Source organism: Halichoerus grypus, chromosome 2 (genome assembly GCF_964656455.1).
Source record: "Halichoerus grypus chromosome 2, mHalGry1.hap1.1, whole genome shotgun sequence".
In the NCBI taxonomy this organism is placed as follows: Eukaryota; Metazoa; Chordata; class Mammalia; order Carnivora; family Phocidae; genus Halichoerus; species Halichoerus grypus.
The window spans coordinates 194273101-194297856 of record NC_135713.1 but is presented as its reverse complement, the minus strand read 5'-3'; the positions used below and the strand labels follow the sequence as shown (position 1 = coordinate 194297856).

General features: G+C 36.6%; 1 protein-coding gene across 8 annotated transcripts in view; it reads right to left on the bottom strand.

The window, feature by feature from the left end:
- Positions 1 to 24756, bottom strand: part of TANC2 (tetratricopeptide repeat, ankyrin repeat and coiled-coil containing 2) — a 360622-nt gene that overhangs the window by 222929 nt on the left and 112937 nt on the right. For 5 of the 8 annotated variants that reach the window (XM_036116204.2, XM_036116206.2, XM_036116203.2 and 2 more), the window contains one exon: positions 5433 to 5615. In XM_036116204.2, coding sequence (XP_035972097.1) covers positions 5433 to 5615 — 183 coding nt within the window. The remainder of the gene's footprint in view (positions 1 to 5432; positions 5616 to 24756) is intronic. The other 3 variants (XM_036116207.2, XM_036116210.2, XM_036116211.2) reach the window with 1 other exon arrangement.

Genomic DNA, 24756 nt, shown 5'->3' with positions numbered 1-24756 from the left:
TCTGGTTTTAACAATACTGACTGATGGCAACTGAAATTACATAAATTGAATTAAGTAACAACCCCTTAACATTCTGTACTTTTGGTCTGGAAAATTACAGGGACAGCAATGGAAGTAAGAGCCCCCTTTCTCTACTCCTGCCACTGAGTAAACCTTGGAATTTACAACAGCATAATCTTTAACCCATAAAACTAGAGAATCTGAATTAGAAACAGTAATGAGGTCCAGACCTAGTTTAATTAGTACTATCATTCCAAAGAGCTTAAAAGTCTTCATATACATTTTCTCATTTAACCTTAAAAAAACAGAGATTCTGGGGCTCCAGATTTAATGAGACAGAATCTCTGAAGTGAGGTTGATTAGGTAAATCTGGATACTCAGAGATCTGCATTTTCCAAAGAAGTATTCCAAGTATTCCAATGTGAGTGGTCTAGGGACCACACGGTGAGATATTTGGTAAGATACTTTATACATATGGAAATTAAAATAGAAATATTTAACATTAGCAATAATGGAGCTTAGACTACTATATATATATAGTATATATATAGTATATATATATATATACACATACACTATATTTTTTACTATAATAAAATTCACTATATCTTGAATTCTAATATTTTTCCTAAAATTGCAAGATATTTACTCATGCTTCAGAATCGTGAGTACATTGCAATAAATCACTATGAAGTCTAAATCTCTATGCACTTTATATTTTCAAATTGGCTTTTCAATAGTTTTCTCAAGACTAATTTCCATTTTATCCAAGATAATAAATGAGAAGAAAAGTAACACTGATTCAATGTTTATTATGTATTAGGGTTTAAGAAATCTTATTCATTCTTCACAGGAACTCCGTGATTTTTTCTAACAATAAAATTCACTAAAGTATATCTTGAATTCCAGTGCTTCCAAAAATTGCAAGATAATTATCATGTGAAAAATGTATAAGAACACTAAACTATATCAGAATATGTAGACTAATATTATGTATAGGCTGTTTTTAATGTCAAAATAGCTTTAAATCTTTTTCCCAGGATGTATCATAAACAAGTCAATGATTCCTTTTTATCCATGATGAAAATAATATTTTGGCTATAGCTAGCATCTAAAGTAACTAGGCTGTAGCATGATCAGATGGGTTATTGTGACTTATTTACCATGTAAATTGGACTGCCACACAGTCATTCCAATCTATGTAGCAAATACTTTTTCGGGCCCCCCGCAAAAAAAATTCCCAAAGACTAGCTAATAATCCATTGGATATCAGTATTTGAAGGTTACTCCTCAGAAAAGAAAAAGGGCTTACTTAAGGTAATTACATAAATTACTTGAAGATCACCTTCCAAAGGCTCAGAACTCATATTTAATATAGCTGATGGAAAGTCACCCAAATCTCTTCTAGAATTATAATAAATGTGGCTAACATTTATTGACTACTTATTCTTTGTCAGATACTGTCTCATGAACTTTATATGTACCAACTCATTCAGTTCTCATAATAGTCCTATTATTTCTACTTTAGAAATAAGGAAAGTGAAGTACAAAGACTTTCAGCAAATTTGCTTAAGTTTACACAGTTAAGAAATGGCAGTCAGGGTCCATTTCGTTATACTGCCTCGTGAGACTTCAGATTTTACATGTGGTAAAAAATACAAACACTATAGAAAGGTACATAACAGAATTTGTCATCCCTCTCCCACTTTTGGGTTAGAGTTACTGTATCTCCACACCACCACCAAATGTATATGCAGGCACGTGTGTGTATGTGTGTGTGTCACACAAATGGATTACTAATTATTAGTGATAAATATTTAGATTTTAGTTTTTCCTATACATATGTATAGAGGCATACATACATACATGTTTCAAGCTCGTTCAAATTTATTTGTAAAATAAACTCTGTGCAAGGAAATTACTGTATCAAGGATTATTTACATTACAATTTTTTTAAAGATTTTATTTATTTGAGAGAGAGCGCATGCACATGCAACCCGAGGTGAAATTACTGAATCAGAGGCTTAACCTACCAGCACCTAGGCACCCCTGTGCATTACAACTTTGATACACACTATCAAACTGCCCTACAAAAAGGTTGCAATGATTTATACCCTACTAAAAATATGAATACTCAAAATTTAACTTTTACTAAACTTACAGTACATATAATAGGCCAACAATATAAATTCAGGTAAGTGTTGAATGAATGAACTATTGGTACTCCTAATTATCTATATTTTAAGAAGTATGCTTGAGGGGCTTTGGGATATTATGAAGAAGAACATCTTGAAAAGAGCACTGAGCAGGAATCTAGAGAACTGGGGCAATGCCATCACCACAGTAACAGGGGCCAACGGTGTCTCTGCATAATCTCCTCTGGACCTCCCCAGTGCACAGCAATATCCAGCTACGTCAAATGAACCTTGAGGCCTGCCCAACCTTAGGTCTTCTAGTTTTCCTTCATTGCTTAGACCATTTGGCTATATCTTCTTTCCTTGGAATAAAAAAGTCTTAATTGATATACCAAATGGGTCGTCACCTACACTTGTGTGAAGGACTCAGATAAATATTTTAGGAGTACAAAGGTTCTATGATAAAAATGATAGGAAAAGGTTAGTTATTCCTTCACTATATCTCACAAGATAAAACAAAAAAAGATTTTCTTTTCACCATTCTATTAACTTATCAGAACTTAAAGATAGATTTAAAGATCAGGAAAACACACAAGGTTAACGAACATAGCATACTTAGTCCCTCAGATGCCATTCTTTACACATTTGCCAACAAGATCTGATAAAAAGGTAAATCAGATCACATTACTTCCCATCCCGGCTCTGCTTAAAATCCTACAGTTAGGTTGCTTACCATGACCTAAAAACCCTGGTTTCTGCCTACCTCCTCAACTATTTTCTACTACCCTCCCCTCTGACTTACTCTGCTGAAACCAAACTTGCCTTCTTCCCATTCCTTGGACATGCCAATGCTGCTTTCTGCTGTAGGACTTTTGTCCTAGCTGTTCCCTCTGCCTAGAGGGCTCTGATCCCAGATCTTCCCATGACTGGCTTCTTTCAGTTATTCACATCTCCACCGTTCAAATACCTCCTCTTCTGACTCTCCCTGATGACTCCACAGAAAGAAATCCTACCTCCACTCCACTCTCCCTCTATCGCATTTCCTATTTCATCACCCTCATATTACTTGTCACTATCTAAAATTGTTCACCACTCTATTAAGTGCATCTAGAGCAGTGCTTGGCATATTATGGGTCCTAAACAAATATATGCTGAACAATTAGGTGAAAAGCACAGAAAAATAATAAACTACTTTGACTATAGCAAAAACAGGGTACTAAATATTAGAAAGTCAGAAAGAAAACAGAATAAGATAACTATTCTGGTCCTACTTAGTTTGGTTGGTGATATGAATACAAGGAATATAAGGTAATTGGAAGTTTAAATGTATGGAAATGGATAAATCAGTAAGTGCAGCCCTAATGGCTGGATTAAATGAATGCATTTTGTTAAAAACCATTCTCTGGAGGACATTTAACTTAGGGTCAGTAAATCTTTCTCTATTCAACTTTCTTTTTAGTTATTCATAACAAAATATAATTACGAAAGGAAAGATAACTCATAAATCTACTAATTAAGGTTTTAAATTTAAATTTCAAAGTAATTTCATTCTAGGTTAAACCAAAAAATTCTTATCATCTGCTTCACTTAGCAGAAAACTGGCCACAGGAAAATGTTCATAGCATCCTTTTTCAGGAGACAGATTTCTCTCATTCAGAAATTTTAAAATGCATCCTCAATCTTTAAATTCTTAGGCCTTTGACAGTCTCTTTAACAAATAAAATTATTTGATAGCATCAAATGCTTCAAACACTAAAAAATTAAAACTGAATAGTTCACACATGTAATTAACCAAGTATACCTCTTATTACTGCTTCCCTGTCTCACCTCTGTGATATCAGGCATGTAACTGACTTTGTTATTGAATGTACTTATCTTTTAATAAAGTTCCCTATTTAAGTTGAGGCTTAAATTGGGATAGGCAAATGGGATAGGAACCTCAGGCAATCCAGTTCATTTCTGCAAGGAAACGGAACTTTTCTTGCTAACTCTTCCAAAGTGTGGTAAATGAAGAACATCACTTGATAGCCATCTTATATTTGGTTAATTATATTTTTAGTAATCAACAATATCTTAAACTGCAAGAAAAAGGGGAGATTTCTAAGCAAAGAAATTTTATTCAAGTCCAACCACATAAAATTTATCCTATTTTTAGATATCAGAGGGAATAAATATTTCAGTAAAATGTTACTAAGCTATTTTACTGATTTTTATTTAATGACCCAAGAATCAAAGTAGACTTTGACTCAGTTATCTGAAGAAGCCTAAAAACAATAAATATAAAAATGCCTTATGCCTTGTGGAACTAAAGAATAAAGAAATACTATTGTTTTCATGAAAATTATAAACACTGTAAAAATTTTCATTCAAAATAGATGGAAGAGTCCAAAAATTCCATTTTCCCTTCTCTCCTTCTGTTTTCTTTTGAATTGTCAAATGATAATCAAACCTCCCCACTGTCTAGCTCAGTGCCAGACATATAGTAAGCAGTTAATGTATCCTTTTGGAATGACTTAATTTCTTGCCCCTAATCACTCATAACCCACCATTACCAGTCAACTTAATGATACCAGCTATATATTGATAATGTTAAAAGAAACCTAAGAAAGTGACCCAGGCTTACATATTTTCACATGTAAGTATCATTCAACATATTAAAATTTCTTCTCTGAAAAAGCTTAAAAGGACGAAAGTTCATTCAATAATTAAGACACAGTTTCACACCTAATCACTTGATCTGAATGGGTTATACATACTGTGAGATCATATTAAAGTCAGTGCAATCCACAACTTATGAATTATAGTTAATATCCCAAGAAGTTGGAGGAATGTACAATGGGAGAGGAAAATACCTAAATCAGCTTTTAGAAATAGATGTGAAATACACAGATTAGGATTAAAAACAGAAAATATGACTGATGTACCTTTGCTGAACTATGAAGCTCTATTATCCTAAAATTACAATATCTCCATCTGTTAATCTGACATGAACAAGCTGATAAATGAAATCAGAACAACAGTGTATTCTGGCAAAACTAGAAGTTTCCCGAAAGCCTAGAAAAATATGTCCACAACAGATGGATCACTTAGAAAATAAATACATCAATCTGTCAAACGGAGTACTATTCTAATTCCCTAAATTAAAATCAGTAGGAGTTCCACTTTCCAAGAGTCTGTGACATTAGGAAGGCCAAAAAGGAAAAACCTAAAGATGCACATAAACATATCTGATATGACCTAAAGTGTCATACTGTTAAGTTTCCTGTTAAACATACTAAATTTAGGTAAAGTCCTTACCAGTTAACTTCTTCACAGGTTGGAGCCGAACACTGATAGACTGATGTGTGAGTAAGGGGGAGGATGGAAGAGAGCGAGACATGCCCTCCATAATCCGAATGTGCTGCATACCTTCACTCACTGGAAGTGGTGGAACGGCGTAGTCGGGCTCAAAAACACAGTCGCTTTCTGTGGAGATGCCACCTGTTAGGACAGAACAAAAGAGCTGATAAGAAAAGATTCCTTTTAAGATAATTCAGAACATCATATACCCATGTTGATTTTCACGGTGAAAAGCCAAATAAGATATTTTCAACACCTACGTTCATGTCTATACTTACTGGATGGACACTTAACAGCAGGTTTAGCACTAGGAAATTAAACATGGATAAAACGAGGTTCCTCCTTATAAGGGGCTCACTGCCTCATGAATGATTCAGTCCCATAAAGAAATAATAATGGTACAATGCAGTAAGTGTTAAAATTGGAGCACTGGTCTTCCGTTTTTTTCCCTGATAAGAAACATAAAAGAAGATATTCACCTGCTTGATAATCCAATATGTGCAATTGCTAGTAGGATCACTCTAACTCTATCTCTTACCCCCTTCTCCAAGAAAGTATGTGAAAATACAAGTAGCTAAGACTGACATTATTATATGGTAATTTTTGTGGGGTAAGATTTTATTTATTTGTCAGAGAGAGAGAGAGCACAAGCAGGGGGAGTGGCAGGCGGAAGGAGAAGCAGGCTCCCTGCTGAGCAAGGAGCCTGATGTGAGACTCGATCCCCAGGACCCTGGGATCATGACCCCAGCCGAAGGCAGACGCCCAACCGACTGAGTCACCCAGGCGCCCTATATGGTGATCTTTTAATCTGCTTTGATATTTAAAAAGATTAAGTTATATGTTATGTATTTCCACCTATATACTGTTGACTTCTATTTCCAATAATGGCAGATTATCTACTTCAGACCAACTTTTCCCTAAGAAAAACTAGAACTGTACATATGTTTTAAAATCCTCCTGAAGGCATGGAAGAGTTAATAGCATGAGGAAGGATTACATAAAGAAAAAAGAAAAAAAAAAAAGACTGAAGCCTGGCATTTGGGGCTACTTTTTACTCAGTGGCATCTGAGAGGCTAAGAAGCTACTGACAGTTTTAAAGAACTGGAAGGACAAATATTGAAATGCAGAGAAAAATCAAGATACAGAGGGGAAGCTGGTAAAACTCCCAACACTTTCGTTTGGAAGCCCAAAGGGCTACACTCTAGGAGTAAGTATGAACCAAAGCTAGTCTGGCCTTTTACAGGAATAAAGCTCGGCTCCAAATGTCTACCACAAAATTAAATTAAGGCAATCTTGGATTGCTAATGCCTGCCCAAAACTAACACAAATCTTCTTAGAGGGAGACAACACTGGCATAGGCCTCAAATTACTTCCACAATATTTCATACACAGTATCTGGCCCTTAATTGACAAAAACAAAGAGGTAAAACAATATGAAAAAAGTAAATCAGAAAGACCATTCAAAAGAGATAGTCTCACAAGGGATACAGATTGTGGAGTAATGAGGCACAGAATTTAAAAGTAGTATACTTAATTAACATCAGAAAGATTAATAATTTGAAATAAATTTAACCAAGGAGGTGAAAGACCCATACATTGAAAACTATAAGACATTGATGAAAGAAACTGAAGAATAAGTGGAAAGATATCCCAAGTTCAAGGACTAGAAGAATGAGTATTGTTAAAATGTCCATACAACCCAGTCATCTACAGGTTCAATGGAACCCCTATCAAGATTCCGATAGCATTTTTTACAGAAGTAGAAAAAAGCAATTCTAAAATTTATATGAAATCACAAAAGACCCTAAGTAACCACAGAAATTCTGAGGGAGAGAAAAACAAAGTGGGAGGCATCACACTTCCTAATTTCAAAGTATATTACAAAGCTATAATAATCAAAAGAATTTGGTGGTAGCATAAAAAATTAAAAAAAACACACAGACGAACAGAACAGAGAGTCTAGAAATAAACCCACGCATATATGGTCAACTAATCTTTGACACAGGCACCAAGGATACACAACGGGGGAAATGAGAGTCTCTCGAATAAACAGTGCTGGGAAAACTGAAAAGACACATGCAAAAGAATGAAATTGGATCCCTATCTTACACTATATACAAAAATCAATTGAAAAATGGGTTAAAGACTTAAACATAAGACCTGATACCATGAAACTCCTAGACAAAAGGAGAAAAACTCCTTGAAATTGGTCTTGGCAATGATTGTTTGGATTTGATACCAAAAGCACAGGCAACAAAACCAAGTTAGTGGGTGAGACTACATCAAACGAAAAGGTTTCTGCAAGCAAAGGAAACTACTGACAACATGAAAAAGCAACCTATGGAATTGGAGAAAATATTTGCAAACCATACATCCTTAGGGGTTAATATCCAAAATACATAAGAAACTCATACTCAATAGCAAAAACCACCTAATTATAAAATGTGCAAAAGATGTGAATGAACATTTTTCCAAAGTAGACATACAAACAGCCAACAGGTACACAAAAAGATGTTTAACATCACTAACCTTCAGGGAAATGCAAATCAAAACCACTATGAGGTATCACCTCACACCTGTTAGGACAGCTATTCTCAAAAAGTCAAAAGATAACAAGTGTTGGCAATGATGTGGAGAAAAGGGATCCCTTCTGTTGGTGGCAATGTAAACTGGTACAACCATTATGTAAAACAGCATGGAGGATCCTCAAAAAATTAAAAATAGAACTACCACATGATGGAACAATCCTACTTCTGAGTATATACCAAAAGGAAATAAAACTATCATCTCAAAGAGATATATGCACTCCTATGCTCACTGCAGCATTACTCACAGTAGCCATGATTTGGAAACAACCTCAGTGTCTGTCAAAAGATGAAAAAAATGTGATTTTACACACACACACACACACTCACACACACACAAATGTTATTTGTCCATAAGAGAGAAAGAAATTCTGCCACTTATAACAACATGGATGAATCTGGAAGACATTATACTAAGTCAACTAAGTCAGACACAGAAAGACAAATACTGCATAATCTCACTTATATGTGGAATCTAAAAAATAAAGTCAAACTCACAGTAAAGAGAGGTGAATGGTGGTTACCTGGGCTAAGAGGATGGGGGAAAAAGAGAGATGTTGTTCAATAATTAAGTTCTGGAGACCTAATGTACAGCATGATGACTATAGCTAATAATAATAATACACTGTACACTTGAAATTTCCTGAGTAGAACTCAAGTGTTCTCATACACGCACAAAAAGGGTAATTGTGTGAAGTGACAGATATTTAATTAGTGTTATGGTGGTAATCATTTCACAATGTATACATTTATCAAAATAACATGTTATATACCTTAAATATATACAATCTGTATTTCTCAATCATACCTCAATAAACCTGGGGGAAGGGCGCCTGGGTGGCTCAGTTGGTTAAGCGACTGCCTTCGGCTCAGGTCATGATCCTGGAGTCCCTGGATCGAGTCCCCCATCGGGCTCCCTGCTCGGCAGGGAGTCTGCTTCTCCCTCTGACCCTCCCGACCCTCTCCCCCCTCTCATGTGCTCTCTCTCTCAAATAAATAAAAAAATAAAAAAATAAATAAACCTGGGGGAAAAGAGTGGAAAATTTAAAAAAACAAGCACATGGTCTTACATGAAATGATGGTAATATGGTCTACACTGAGAAGTAAAATTAAAGCAAGTGTCTCACTTAAGGTTCCCAATTGTGTTATAGTTGTAATTTCATCATATGTAATTCTAACTCATTTAAAAAAACTACTGCAGTATATCATGGATTATAACATAACCAGTCTCTTATTAATGGCCACTTATGCAGCTCTTTCTACAGTATTTCTATAGATGATAAATATAGAATTAATGGGTCAAAGTGCTGAGAGTTTCCCCTGAGAAATACTGACTAAATGCTGTATTAAGTCTGTGTAGGGGAGCGTGGGTGTCTCAGTCAGTTGAACGTCCTACTCTTGTTTTGGCTCAGATCATGATCTCATGGGTCATGAGAGATCAAGCCCCATGTGGGGCTCCATGCTCAGTGGGGAGTCTGCTTGAAGATTCTCTCCCTCTGCCCCTCCTCCCACTCGCTTTATATCTCTTGTGCTCTCTCAAATAAATAAATATATCTTAAAAAAAAAAAGTCTGTGTCATGTTGCCTTTAAAAAAAAGGGGGGGGAGTAGTATGCTTAATACTTGGAGAAAACAAAAATTTAGAATTCCAGCTAAGAATTAAAATTATGAAAATAAAAACTCAACAGGTGAATTGAAAAACAGATTAGACAGAGATGAAGAGATAATTAGTAAACTGTAAGGTAAAATGTTTGTGCATCAAAAGACACCGTATCAAGAGTGTGAATGGGGGTGCCTGGGTGGCTCAGACGGTTAAGCGTCTGCCTTCGCCTCAGGTCATGATCTCAGGGTTCTGGAATCAAGCCCCACATCCTTGGGCTCCCTGCTTAGCGGGGAGTCAGCTTCCTCTGTCCCTCCTCCACCCCGACTTGTACACACGCACTCTCTCTTTCAAAAAAAAAAAAAGTGTGAAAAGACAACACCTAGAATGGCAGCACATATGTGCAAATCATTTATCTGAAGAGTCTAGAATCCAGACTATATAAAGAACTCCTACAACTCAAGAACAAAATAACAATGCAATTTAAAAATAAGCAAAAGACTTGAAGAGACATTTCTCCAAAGAAGATATACAAATGGACAAAAAGCACATGAAAAGGTACTCGGCATCATTAATCATTATGGAACTATAAATCAGAGTCACAGGGAGATATCACTTTATACCCGGTAGGATAGCAATTTAAAAAAAAAAAAAAAAAGACAAAAAAGTGTTACTGAGAATGTAGAGAAGTTAGTTAGAATCCTAATACATTGCTGGTGGGAATATAAGATGGTATAGCTGCTGTGTAAAACAGTTGCTGTTCCTCAAAAAGTTAAATACAGAATAAACCAGACATCTGACTTCTGTGTATATACCCAAAAGCAATGAAAACAAGTTTCAAGCAAAAACCTGAACATGAATGTTCATAGCAGCAGTATTCATGATATCCAAAAGTGGAAACAACTAAAATGTTATGAACTGGTGAATGGATAAACAAAATGTGGCATATTTATATAATCGAATATTATTTAGCAATAAAAAGAAGCTAGCCTGAGTCATGCTACAATACTGCTAGACCTTGAAAACATTACGTTTAAGTGAAAAAAACAGACACAAATGGTCACATGTATGATTCCATTTATATGAAATGTTCAGAACAGGCATATCTAGAGAAAAAGTAGACTATGATTGCCAGGGACTACAAGGAGGGAGGAGTGAAGAGTGACTGCTTACTAGGTATAGGATTTCCTTTTGGAGTGATGAATGCAGTAATGTTTGCACATTATAAATGTATTAAAAGCCACCAAATTGTACATTTTTAAATGGTGAACTTTACCTCAATAAAAAAATTTTATGTAGATATTTACCACCTACTCACATATTTATTCAAACCAGACGCCTAGTAAACCATTGCTAATTTCTTCCTGACACATCCCTTCGCAACAAATGCGTTAGAAGTTCTACAGATTATCAGTATAAACAGATTTCAAATCAGCTATGCTCTTTCCATTTCTCCTACCATTACCATAGTCCAGATCACTATTATTCCCCCAAAGTTCTGTTGATAGAAATACAGAATTTCTTCCTCATCCTTGGAGCTTAGAAATTTTACCAAGATCTGTCTTAACTTTTTTCTTCTCATTAGTCTCTGGGTCCTTTCTTTTACTATGTTGACTAATTCTTCTCTTCCAACTAATCTTTTTCTCTCTCTGGAACTATGATCAGATGAATACAGTATCTCCTAGACATATTTTTCAAGTCTCTTTCTCTCATAATAGATTTCTAATCTTTGGGCATTCATGAACAGACTTGAGACTGAATTATATGGAATTACAGTATTTTACAGGTTTACACACAAAGAGTCATGCCATTAATGTAATTCCCTAACGGAGGAATCCTTTTGTTGAGAAAAATCAGCATTAGATTTTTAAAAAGCAATATATCTAGAAGAATGCATGTGATTTAGTGAAGCATCTCTCTTCGCTTGAAATGTTCCAATATTAAAACTTGGCTGATAATTTTAGAATCTAATAATACTCCTTAAGGAATAATTCTGCAATTAGTCCAGTCTGGATGTCCTAGTTTACTTTTCTGCTTAAAAATATTTTCCTCCATCTTCTTTGTCCTATAAATTGTGCTTGAACTCATTGTAGCTAAAGAGGAAAAAACTAAAAATATATGTTTCAAGTAAAGAAAAGTACTGGTAAGCATTTACAGAATTTAGCTATATTAGCCAGTTTTTCTTGGTTAAGTAGCAACCTCAAAATCTCAGTAGTCTACAACATTTACTTTTCTCATGAGTCTGCAGATTCACTGTGGGTCAGCTGAGCTAAGCTGGGCTATCAGGTTCAGAACTACTCTGATGGGTCTTCAGTATTAGGCCTAGCCACTGAAGAGGCAATGAATATGTGGGGCTGCTCTTCTCATGGTAGACCACAACAGTGTAGGAGGCCAAGTCAAACCAGAGGAGCATATTTAAGACCTCTGTTCACTGACATTCCACTTGGCCCATATCAGTGGGAAATACTGAAAAGTTGCATAGCAAAAGGAATGGATGCTTAATTTTGTAACAGGAAGGAAGTGAAACTGGGAATCCAATTTACCAAGCATGTAGGATGATATTTATTGGTATTCCAAATTACTCATCTTCATCTTCTACTTTTTTCCCTACCACTTTTCCTGCTTCAATCAACCAAATAAAAGTTACTGAAATAATGTGATGAAAATATGGCAGAGTAAAATAAACTGCTAAAAAAATTCAGTTATGTTGGACACATGGTGATTAAATTTTCAAAAACTGGGAGCCTGGGTGGCTCAGTCGTTAAGCGTCTGTCTTCTGCTCAGGTCATGATCCTGGAGTCCCAGGATCCAGTCCCGCATCGGCTCCCTGCTCGGCAGGAAGCCTGCTTCTCACTCTCCCGCTCCCCCTGCTTGTGTTCCCTCTCTTGCTGCTCTCTCCCTCTCTGTCAAATAAATAAAATATTCAAAAAAAATTTTCAAAAACTGAACTAAGAAAGCACACGGACATCAAGTAGATGGACACTAAAGAAGTGTTAGGAGTTAATTACAATTCAATGAAAATTTCAGTCATCACTAAGCTTCATATTTAATATAGATGATTATCAGATATTAAAGTTCAAGTTAATAAATTCTTTAGCCTAAAGCAATACTTATTCTACAGAATGGCCTTCTAATTTTTCACGTTACATGAACAACCACAAATAAAACTTACAAATCAAAGCCTCCAGCATGATACTTCACTGAACTATACACATGATTCGTGAATTTTTCAGTTTATATATTATACTTTAATAAAAATTTATTTTTAAAAAGCATAGTGAAAAATAGCCCCTAAAGTCTCAAAGGGCTTTTACATGTTTCAGAAACAAAGGGTGTTTGCCTAAATTACTCCAAACATCCTTTTAACTCAAGGCTTATATCACTCTGTAACTTGGCAATATTCTCAAAACAGATCCATACATTAGGAAACAGACATAGAGAAGTATAATAGCTCGTACAGGATCATATAGTCAGACATCATGACTGCCTCTGTAGAAAATTCTAAAGAATCTACAAAAAAGATACTACAATAAAATAAGTGGGTTAGGCAAATTCAAAGGTTAAAGAGTCAAAGTAAAAAAAAATCAAGTGTCTTTGTACATACTAGCAATAAGCACTTGGAAAATAAAAATTTTAAAAACTATACCATCAAAATAACATCATTATGAACAATGAAATTAATCAGGAATAAATCTGACAAAATAAATAAAATAGTACAATATTTGTATGCTAAGAACTATAAAACACTGATGAAAAAAATCAAAGATCTAAATGGAGAGATATAATGTATTCATGGATCTGAAGATGCCCATCATTATGATGTCTATTCTCCTCAAAGTGATCTATAGATTTGAAGCAATTCCAATGAAAATCCAGCAGGCAATATTTTGGTGAAAATCAACAAGCTGATTTTATTTTATTTTTTGAATTATTTATTTATTTGTTCATTTTTAAAGATTTTAAGTAATCCTTACACCCAACATGGGGCTTGAACTCATAACCCCAAGATCAAGAGTCGCATGCTCTACTAACTGAGCCAGCCATGTGCCCCTGATTTTAAACTTTATATATAAAAATTTAAAAAACAAAGAAAAAACAATTTTGAGCAAGGAAAAGCAAACTGTGAAGTCTCACAGTACCTAATTTCAAGACTAACTGTAAAGTCAGAGTAATCCAGAGAGTACGTGGTAATGGCAAAAGAATGGACATGAAATCAATGGAACAGACTACAGAGTCCAGAAAAAGACTCACACAAATATGGTCAACTAATTTTTTTTCCTTTTCTTTTCTTTTTTTTTAAAGAGGGAAAGGGGGAGGAGTAGAGGGAGCGGAAGAGAGAGAGAGAATCCCAAGCAGGCTCCACGCCCAGCGCGGAGCCCAACACAGGGCTCAATCTCACAACCCTGAGATCACAACCTGAGCCCAAATCAAGAGTTGGATGATTAACTGATTGAGCCATGCAGGCACCCCCTCGTCAACTACTTTTTGACAAAAGTGTATGGGCAACCCAATGTTTAAAGGATAATCTTTTCAACAAATAGCTTTGGAACAAATGGATATCCATACACAAAAAACAAACCTTTACCTAAACCTTTACCACATACAAAAATCATGTTGAAATGGATCATAGACCTTAATGTAAAACCTAAAACTATAAAACTTCTAGAAGAAAACATAGGAGAAAATCTGGATGAACTTGTGTCAGGCAAAGATTTATTACAATGGACCTAAAAAAGATGAACTATATAAGAAGAATTGTTAAGTTGGAATTCATAAATATTTAACATTTCTACTCTTCAAAAAGACACTGGAACTGGAGGGTATTAAGCTGAGCAAAATAAGTCAATCAGAGAAAGACATGTATCATATGACCTCACTGATATGAGGAATTCTTAATCTCAGGAAACAAACTGAAGGTTGCTGGAGTGGTGGTGGGTGGGAGGGATGGGGTGGCTGGGTGATGGACATTGGGGAGGGTATGTGCTATGGTGAGCGCTGTGAATTGTGTAAGACTGTTGAATCACAGATCTGTACCTCTGAAACAAGTAATACATTATATGTTAAAAAAAAAAAAAGAAGAAGAAGAAGAAGAAGAAGATAGCAGGAAGGGAAAAATGAAGGTGGGGAATCGGAGGAGGAGACAAACTATGAGAGCCTATGGACTCTGAGAAACAAACTGAGGGTTCTAGAGGGGAGGGGGTTGGGGGGATGGGTTAGCCTGGTGATGGGTATTTTTTTTTTTAAAGATTTTATTTATTTATTCGACAGAGAGAGACACAGTGAGAGAGGGAACACAAGCTGGGGGAGTGGGAGAGGGAGAAGCAGGCTTCCCGCGGAGCGGGGAGCCTGATGCGGCGCTCGATCCCAGGATCCTGGGATCATGACCTGAGCCAAAGGCAGACGCTCAACGACTGAGCCACCCAGGCGCCCCTGGTGATGGGTATTAAAGAGGGCACATACTGCATGGAGCACTGGGTATTATATGCAAACAATGAATCATGGAACACTACATCAAAAACTAATGATGTAATGTATGGTGATTAACATAACAATAAAATAAAAGACACTGTTACAAAACGAAAAAAAACCAGTACCAACTGAAAGAATACATCTGTAAAACACATATATGATAAATGCCTGGTATTTGGAATATAAGTAGAACTCTTAACTCAGTAACAAGAAACTACTCCAATTAAAAAAGTTGGCAAAAGATTTGAACAGACATTTCGTTAAGTAAGAGATATGGATGTCTGATAAACACATGAAAAATACTCAACATCACTAATCATTAGGGAAATGCAAATTAGGAGATGTCACTGTATACCTAGTGAAATGGCTAAAATTAAAAAACAAAATGCTGACAAACCAAGTACTGGGAAGAATGAACTAGAACTCTTATATACTAGTGTTGAGAACATAAAATGGTATACAATGCTGGGGAACACTCTGGTAGTTTAAATATAAACTTACCATACAACCTAGGAATCCAATACCTAGAAATCTACCCAAAAGAAATGAAGACACATTGACCCCACCCACACACCATCACCACAAACACACAAATAGCAGACTAATTCATAATCTCCAAAACCTGGAAACTACCCATATGTCCATCAACTGGTGAATGGATAAACAAATTGTAGGACATACATACAATGGAACATTATTCAGCAGTAAAATAAACTACTCACACATGCAAAATGAAAAAAAATCTAAAAAGATAGATGAATCTCAAAAGCATTAAAGTATAAGAAGCCAGAGTTGAAAGACTACATACTTTATGGTTTCATTTATAGAATATTATGAAAACTACTATAGTAACAGGAAGCAGATCATTAGCTGACAGGGATTGGGGTAGCAGAAAGGGACTGACTACAAAAGGGTATGATGGAACTTTTTTTTTTTTTGAAGATTTTATTTATTTATTTGACAGAGAGAGACACAGAGAGAGAGGGAGCACAAGCAGGGGTAGTGGGAGAGGGAGAAGCAGGCTTCCCGCAGAGCAGGGAGCCCGATGCGGGGCTCGATCCCAGGACCCTGGGATCATGACCTGCAGACGCTTAACGACTGAGCCACCCAGGCGCCCCTGTGATGGAGCTTTTACATGATGATGGAAATGAGCTATATTTGATTTTAGTGATAGTTACATGGCCATATATGTTTGCAAAAACTCATGGTACTGTATATTTAAGAGGGGCAAATTTTAACTATATATAAATTGAACTTCAATAAACTGACTTTAAAAAACCCTACAGTACTTTGTGATAATATACTGACTGTATAGTTATGTTTTGTAAACTTTTCTGATTGCATGCTTTATTTCACTAAAGTTTTTTTTTAAAAGTATACTGAAAAAATAATAGCATAGGTGATAAACTAGCCCCTACAACAAGTGCAGATATGTGAAAGATTACATACTTAATAACAATGCATAATTGGTCAAAGGGCTTTCAAATATTTTCTGCAACAAAGGGATTTGCCCTAAACTATTCCTAATGACCTTTCAAGGCAAGATTTATATCACTCTGAGTCTGTAACATTCTCACAAGTTCATGTATTAATCAACAAGGAGGCAGAGGAAGTTTAATAACTAATATAGGATCGTGTAGTCAATTAGTAGCAGAATACAGAACTCAAAATCCTTACCATAGTCTATAAGGCCTCCCACAATCTGGCTCCACCTACTTAATTCTCTGATGCCATCATTTTCCACTTTCCCCCTCAATACGCAATGCTTCAGTCACACTGAACTTCCAGTTCTTTGCTTTGGCCAAATGCATTCTCAACTTCAGGCCTTTGCCTGTTTTTTTCTGCCTAAAATGCTCACTCCCAGTACCTCTACAAAGCTGGCTTTCCTTCATCTGAAAACGTCCTGGCTCAAATGTTCCCTCCTCAGAAAGGCCTACCAGGACTAACCTAGAGTTACCATTTACTCGTTTCCTCATGTCTCATTCTTTATCACACAATCCTATTTTATTTTCTTGATAGCACTTATCATGACCTGAAATTACCTGGTTCTTTTATTTGTCTCACTCCTCTAGAATGAAAGCATCATAACAGTAGAAATGTTCTTTGGCTTATTTATTGCTCCTGTCCCTTGGCCTGATTGAGACCTGGGTACTGGGGTCGCCCTTGGGTGGATAGGGGTGGCATAGCTGACTCAGGCTCCCAGTCTTCTGTGGGGGCCCAGCTCTGGCCCTTCCATCTGCCTGGATACTCTGCCCTAAGGTCTCTTGTAAGTATTTTCTTCTTACCATCCTGATCTTAGTACAGCAAGAACATCTCTCCATACAGAGGCTTTACTGCACTGGGTAGGATCTCCAGACACAGATGAAGAAAAGGAGTGATAGCAGATATCAGAGAGGGATGCTTTCAGCTTTTCACTACAGTAGTCTGCATAAATGAGATGCAAATAGAAGGGAATCTTAATGAGATAGACTCTATGAATGTAATCTATGTGGAAAAGCCTTCAGAAGGAGCACTAATCTTATTTTGCAGGAGAAATCATGAAGGAGAAACAAATCACAAATGTAAGAATTCTAAGAAAGCCTTCAGTAACCATTATTTTCTTCAGAGACATGGGAGAATTAAAATGAAGTATTCTTCAAATAATATCAGAGCAGAAAAGCATCTGGTTGGTCTACAGTCATCCCCAAAATACACAGGAGATTTCACATTGGAGACAAACTTTATTAATGTAAACAGTGTGGAAAATTCTTCAGAAACATCTCTAGTCTTGTGGTGCACAAGAGAATACATATTGGGCGGAAAAACACAAAAACTACGAGAAAGCCTTCAGCAGGATCACTCGCTTTACTTCTTACCAGAGCATCCACACTGGGGAGAAACTCTACAAATACAAATGACTGAGAAAAAGTCTTCAGTAGGAACAGTAAGCTCACAAGGCCTATGTGAATACACACAGAGGAGAAACACCATGACTGTGATGAATTCAGAAAAGTCTTCTATAGAAACACACTTACCAAACACATATAAGTACATCCTGGGAAGAAAGTCTATGAATGCAATGACTGTGAAGAAGTTTTTAGAAGACACTCATCCCATGGGAAAAATGTGAGCACACACATTGAAGAGAAGCCTTATATATGTAATGAATGCGGGAAAGGCTTCAATGATCCCTCTTGCCTTTACAGACATGAGAATTCACACTGGAGAGAAATCTATGAATGTGGGAAAGCCTTCAAATTTTCCTTTGTTCTACATAAGAGAATTAATACAAAGAAACAAATCGTATGGGTGTTTTATAAGTATCAGTAAGGCTATATATTTGAAAAACACGATTAGGTTCCCGTTCCAGGAAAGATGGAATAAGCATATTCCACTTTTACCCTCCCACTGAATGCACCTTAAAACCCTTGAAAGAATGCAGAGAGCTCACTTCCAGCTTCCTTATAGGACTACAGAGCACTTCGCTGCCCCATACCTTACCATTACATTACTACTTACAGCAGCTCATTTTACCAAGAACACCATGTCTACCTTTCAGCAGAAACTTACAAGCCAACTAAAAGGCAAAAAATACAATTTGAAGAGACAGAACACGCATCAAATCAGACCCAGATATGGCAGAGATGTTGGAATTATCAATCTATGAATTTAAAAAAATGAAATACTTAGATATAATTCTAACAAAATATGTACAAGAACTATATGAGGAAAGCTACAAAACTCTGATGAAACGAATTCAAAAAGATCTAAATAGATGGAAAGATATTCCATGTTCATGGATAAAAGAATTAATGTTGTCAAAATGTCAGTTTTTCCCAAATTGATCTGACAGATTCAAAGCAACCCCTATCAAATCCCAGGAGGTTATTTTGTTGAGTTTGACAAACTGATGCTAAAGTTTATATGCAGAGGCAAAAGATCCAAAAATTCAACTCAATATTTGAAAAAGAAGAATAAAGCCAGGGAATAGACATTACTGAACTTCAAAACTTACTACAAAGCCACAGTAATCAAGGCAGTGTCACAGTAGTGAAAGAACAAATAGATCAATACAAGAAAATGGAGAGCCCAGAATTAGACCCACAAAACTATGTCAACTGATCTTTGACAAAGGAGCGCAATACACTGGAGAAAAGACAGTCTTTTCAACAAATGGTACTGGGAGAACTAGACATCCACATTCAAAAAAATGAATCTAGACACAGACCTTATACCCTTCACAAAAAATTAACTCAAAATGGATTGTATACCTAAATGTAGTAAACTCCTAGAGGATAACATAGGAGAAAAACTAGATGACCTTGGGAATGGCAGTGACTTTTTACATACAACCCAAAAAGCATGATCCATGAAAGACATAAGAAGCTAGACTTCATTAAAATTTAAAACTTCAGGGGCGCCTGCATGGCTCAGTAGTTAAGCGTCTGCCTTCGGCTCAGGTCATGATCCCAGGGTCCTGGGATCGAGCCCCGCATCGGGTTCCCTGCTCCATGGGAAGCCTGCTTCTCCCTCTCCCACTGCCCCTGCTTGTGTTCCTTCTCTCGCTGTGTCTCTCTCTCTAATAAATAAATAAAATCTTTTTTAAAAATTTAATTAAAAAAATAAAAATAAAAATTTAAAACTTCAGCTCTGCAAAAGGCACATGCAATAAAGGGCCATTATCCAAAATACACAAACTCAACAACAAGAAGATGAAAAACACAGGTAAAACAAGGATAAAAGATCTGAACAGACAACTCACTAAAGAAGATATCTAGATGGCAAATAAGCACATGAAAAGATGTTCAATATTATATGTTACCAGAGAATTACAAATTAAAACAACAATAAAATGCCACTACATACCTACTAAAATAGTCGAAATCCCAAACACTGACAACAACAAATACTGACACGGATATAGAGCAATAGGAACTTTCATTCATTGCTGGTGGGAATGCAAAATTGTATAGCCACTTTGAAAGACAGTGTGGCAGTTTCTTACAAAACTAAACATACTCTTATCTTACAATTCAGCAATTGTGCTCCTTGGTATATACCCAAATGAGTTGAAAATATATTCACACAAAAACCTGCACATGGATGTTTATAGCAGCTTTATCCATAATTGTCAAAACTTGGAAACAACCAAGATGTCCTTCAGTAGATGATGGTAAATAAACTGTGGCAGATCCAGGCAACAGAATATTATTCAGCACTAAAAAGAAAAGAGCTATCAAGCCATGAGAAGACACTGGGGAACCCTACATGCACACTACTAAGTGAAAGAAGCTAACTGGAAAATGGGACATACTATATAATTCCAATAGTATGACATTCTGGAAAAAACAAAACTATGGAACAGTAAAAAGATTAGTGGTTTCCAGGGATATTGGGGGGGGGGATGAATAGGCAGAGCATAGAGGATTTTTAGGGCAGTGAAACTATGATATTATAATGGTAGACACATGTCAGTATGTATCTGTCAAAACCCATAAAATGTACAACATCAAGAGTGAGCCCTACAGTAAACTATGGACTTTGGGCGACATGATATGTTAAGGTAGGGTCATCTATTACAAACAAATGTACCAGTCTGGTGAGGGATGCTGATAATAGGAGAGGCTACACACATGTGAGTCCAAGAGTCATCTGGGAACTCTTTGTACTTTCCACTCAGTTTTGCTATAAACCTAAAACTACTCTAAAATATACAATCTATTTTTAGAAATTTTAAGTGCATAAACAAAACAAATTAACAAAAAGAATGCATAGAGTAGCTATCTGAGGACTGAAAATAAACAGTAGGAGGAGGACTGGGAAAGGAGCACAGAGTAAGCATTTCCACTGAAGTGGTGATGAGTTTACCATGTTTTTTCCTCAGATACTGCCTGACCTAGACACTTAAAACTCAGAAGTATATACCAGGCAAGAAAAAGCTCCAATAAAATCTCTCCCTTGTTGGTAAGGAGGAGGAAAGGGGGCCCTTACTGGTCTGAGAGACAAGGGAAATCTTTCCCCCCTTATCTTCTATACCAGTGTCCAGGCAATTCTATGTCAACAGCAACACAGAGATGTACAGGTGACTGGGCAGGCACCTAACACTCTGAGAGAAGGAACCCTTTTCTCTGACTCCAAGAATTGTGATCCCACTAGTTTGTGGTAAATCCTCACTGCTTTCTTCCCTCTCTATGTCCTTTTATCTCTTGATCTAGATACAAACCATTACAGTCATTGAACGGCAGAATGGGAAAACTAGAGTCTGTTTTTTAGCAAGAGTGCTGGAAAAGGAGGGAGATGGAAATTGTTTACAAGACTGGGGTCAGAAGGGCTATCAAGAAAACAATCCTATCAAGTTGTATATGAACTTCTGGGTTCATCTCAGAACTCTGTGTGCATGGATCTGACCCTAAACAGCATACCACAGGCTTTGAGAACAGAGCAACAAGATGGACCACTACTTTGATCCCAGAATGGACACTGGGTCACATACATGAGACCCATCTCAATAGTACTGCAAATGGTTAGAAAACAGAGCTGACATTGGAACCACAGCCCTCAGAGGACAGGTAGGAACCTGTGTCCCGAACAAATTCTGCTCGACTGGCCACTGACCACACACAAAAAATCAACATTCTCCTTAGGATTTAAATAAAACCCACAGTCTCATATATAGTATTTAAAATGTTCGGAATACAATCCAAAATTATATGGCATATGAAGAAACAGGGAAATCTCAACATGAGAAAAAAAAAAGTCCATAAACAGCATTCCTGAGATTACACAGAGGTTAGAATTAAAATCAAAGACCTTAAAGCAACTATCACAACAATGCTTCATTAAGTAAAGGCAAACATTCTTGAAATGAACAGAAAGAAGTCTCAAATCCGGTGTGTATTCTACATATACAACACATCTCCCTTCAGACCAGCCACATTTCAAGTGTTCAACAGCCACATGTGGCCAATGACTACTGTACTGCACAGTGAAGTTCTAGACCTATATCCAGAACTGAGTTCAGTTGGTCTCTAAAGTGTAAGGTAAAAATGGATCCAATCACTAAACATTGGAAAGATCCAAGGGTGATGATTCTTACCACATCCTCATTCAACTCATCTATATGGCCAGTGCAGAAGATAGACAAATCTTGGAGAATAACAGTGTATTTTTGTAACTTATTCCACTACTGCTACTATTTTGGATGTGGTTTTCTTGCTAAAGCAAATCAGCATATCCCTGACATGTGGTTTGCAGTTATTGACCTGAGAATGAGATAATCATATGCAGTATGCATTCAGCTGTCAGGGTCAGCTATATATTTTCACTGGCCTACCTCCTATTAATTCTCCTGCTCTAGGTAATAATCTTAACTGTCCCTCGATTTCATAGGACACCGCTGTTCTACTATACTGATAATTTCATGATGATTAAACTTGGTGAACAGGAAGCAGCAACTATCTAGATACTGTGGTAAAACATGCATGCCAGAGAGTGGGAAATAAATCCCACAAAAAGTCAGAGATCTTCCACACTGTGAAATATCATCTTGGGCAATTCAAAATATCCCTTCCAAGGAAGGTGAGGAAGTTGCTGCATCTACTCTCTCTTACTACTGAGAAAGAGGTACAATGCCTGGTAGGCCTCCTTGATTTTTTTTAAGCAACCCGTACCTCATTTGGTTATGCTGCTGTGAACCATTTACTGATACTGCTGGATGTGAGAGAAGACCAGAACAAGTGAAGCTTTGCAATAAATATGGGCTACTTTGTCCCCTGGGTTATATAACCCGCCAGATCCAATGTTGCTTGAAGCTTCTGTGGTAGACAGGGCTTTTGCATTGTTATTGCAGAACTTTAGATCAATCTCAGGGAAGACCTCTAGTACTTTGTAAAAGAAAAAACAAACAAAAAACCTATGCCATCCTATGTAACCAACTACTATCCCTTCTTGAAAATCAGCTTTTGGCTTACCATAGGACCTTAGAATTAATGCATGTGACCCTGGCAGCCCATCATGAACTAAGTATTGTTGAAACAACAAATCAATATGCTTGGGTGTGTACTGCAGCACTTCATCAGCAAAAGGAAGAAGTGTACATGAGATTAGGCTTGAGCAGGTCCTGGAGGCACAAGTAATTTGCATGAGCAAGTGGCCCAGATGCCCAAGGTTCCTACTCTTGCTATGGCTTCTTTTCACTTAATCTTGGTAAATTCTCTATGACCATCTCACTGGGGAAAAAAAAAAAATCAGGCCTGTTAATTGATAATTCTGCAAGATAACAGCACACTGCAGATGACAACACTACAGTCCCACTTTGTGGTAGTCTTGAAGGACATTAGTTTCCAGTGGCAGAAATTTGAACAGGGTACCTAGTTGTTTGCTTTGCCTAGGAAAAGAGATAACAGAAGAACTGACTCATGGAGAGTATTTAATGGATATTCAGAGATTTGAAAGGAATAATAAGAAAACTAGTGACAAGGAAATCTGGGGATGAGGTATATGAATAGACCCTTTGAAAGGGCACAGAATATGGAGCAATTTATGTCCCATGTGAATACTTACCAAAGAGCAAACTGCAGAGAAGTTGCTTAACAACACAACAGATTAGATGACCTATTTGGGGGACACAGTCTTTCTACCCAGCCACTCTAACCTTGCCCAAAGGGCCCATTAACAAAGTGGCCATGGTAGCAGGGATGGAATTCATACATGGGCTCAGAGATATGGACTTCCACTCACCAAGGCCAATCTGACCATAGCCAGAGCTGAGTGTCCAACATGCCAATAGTCCATGCTTGCACTGGGGACGAGGTTGGTGGATGCCCCCAATATGGTATCATTCACGGGATGATCAGCCAGTTATCTCTCTACTCATTTCTAGCCCCAGATAATTTCCTCTTTCTTCTTAACAAATCAACTATGAATTTAAAATAAATAGTCTTTATAGTATGAAGGTTTTCAGGTAGTCTTAGTCTGCCCCCTTGTGGGAACCAGCTCTTTAATCTCTCACTAGGAATAAGACTAATAAATCCAACCTGTACCTCAAACAAAACAAAACAAAAAATGTATTTATTCAGTAATAACTTTATCCCAGCCTTTACTAACAGGTCTCTTCTTCACCCTTTGTTATTCAACTTTGTATGGCCTTTAATTAAAGATTATGAGTTTTTCAGAGGTTTTATGATTTTTATCTCTTGCCAAAAAAGATGTTTGGAAAGATACCTTTTCCAACCTTTTTAGTTGTCATGCTTTTATTCCTTTTCTTTCATAAATATGGGTAAGCAAGGAGAGGTTTCTACAATGTTTCTAGTGTTAACTAGGCCAATTATTATAATGTAAGTAGGATACTTAGTATGTTCTGACACAAAATGTGCTTGGGGTTGCAAATTCCAAGAGTTTAAGAAGTTACTAGATAAATGATTATGAATCACTTTGAAAATCTGAATCATATATGAGGAAATGGTGAAATAAATTATGGGTTGCTTATGCTGTGAACCATTATACAGATTTTTTACAATTAGAACTTAAGTATGCTCCTGAGGGATGTTCATGCTATATTGTTAACTGCGGGATAATGAATTAAAATTGCATTTTATTTTTTAAAATCTTCAAACTAATACACACACTCACACACACCCCTACATTTGCCAA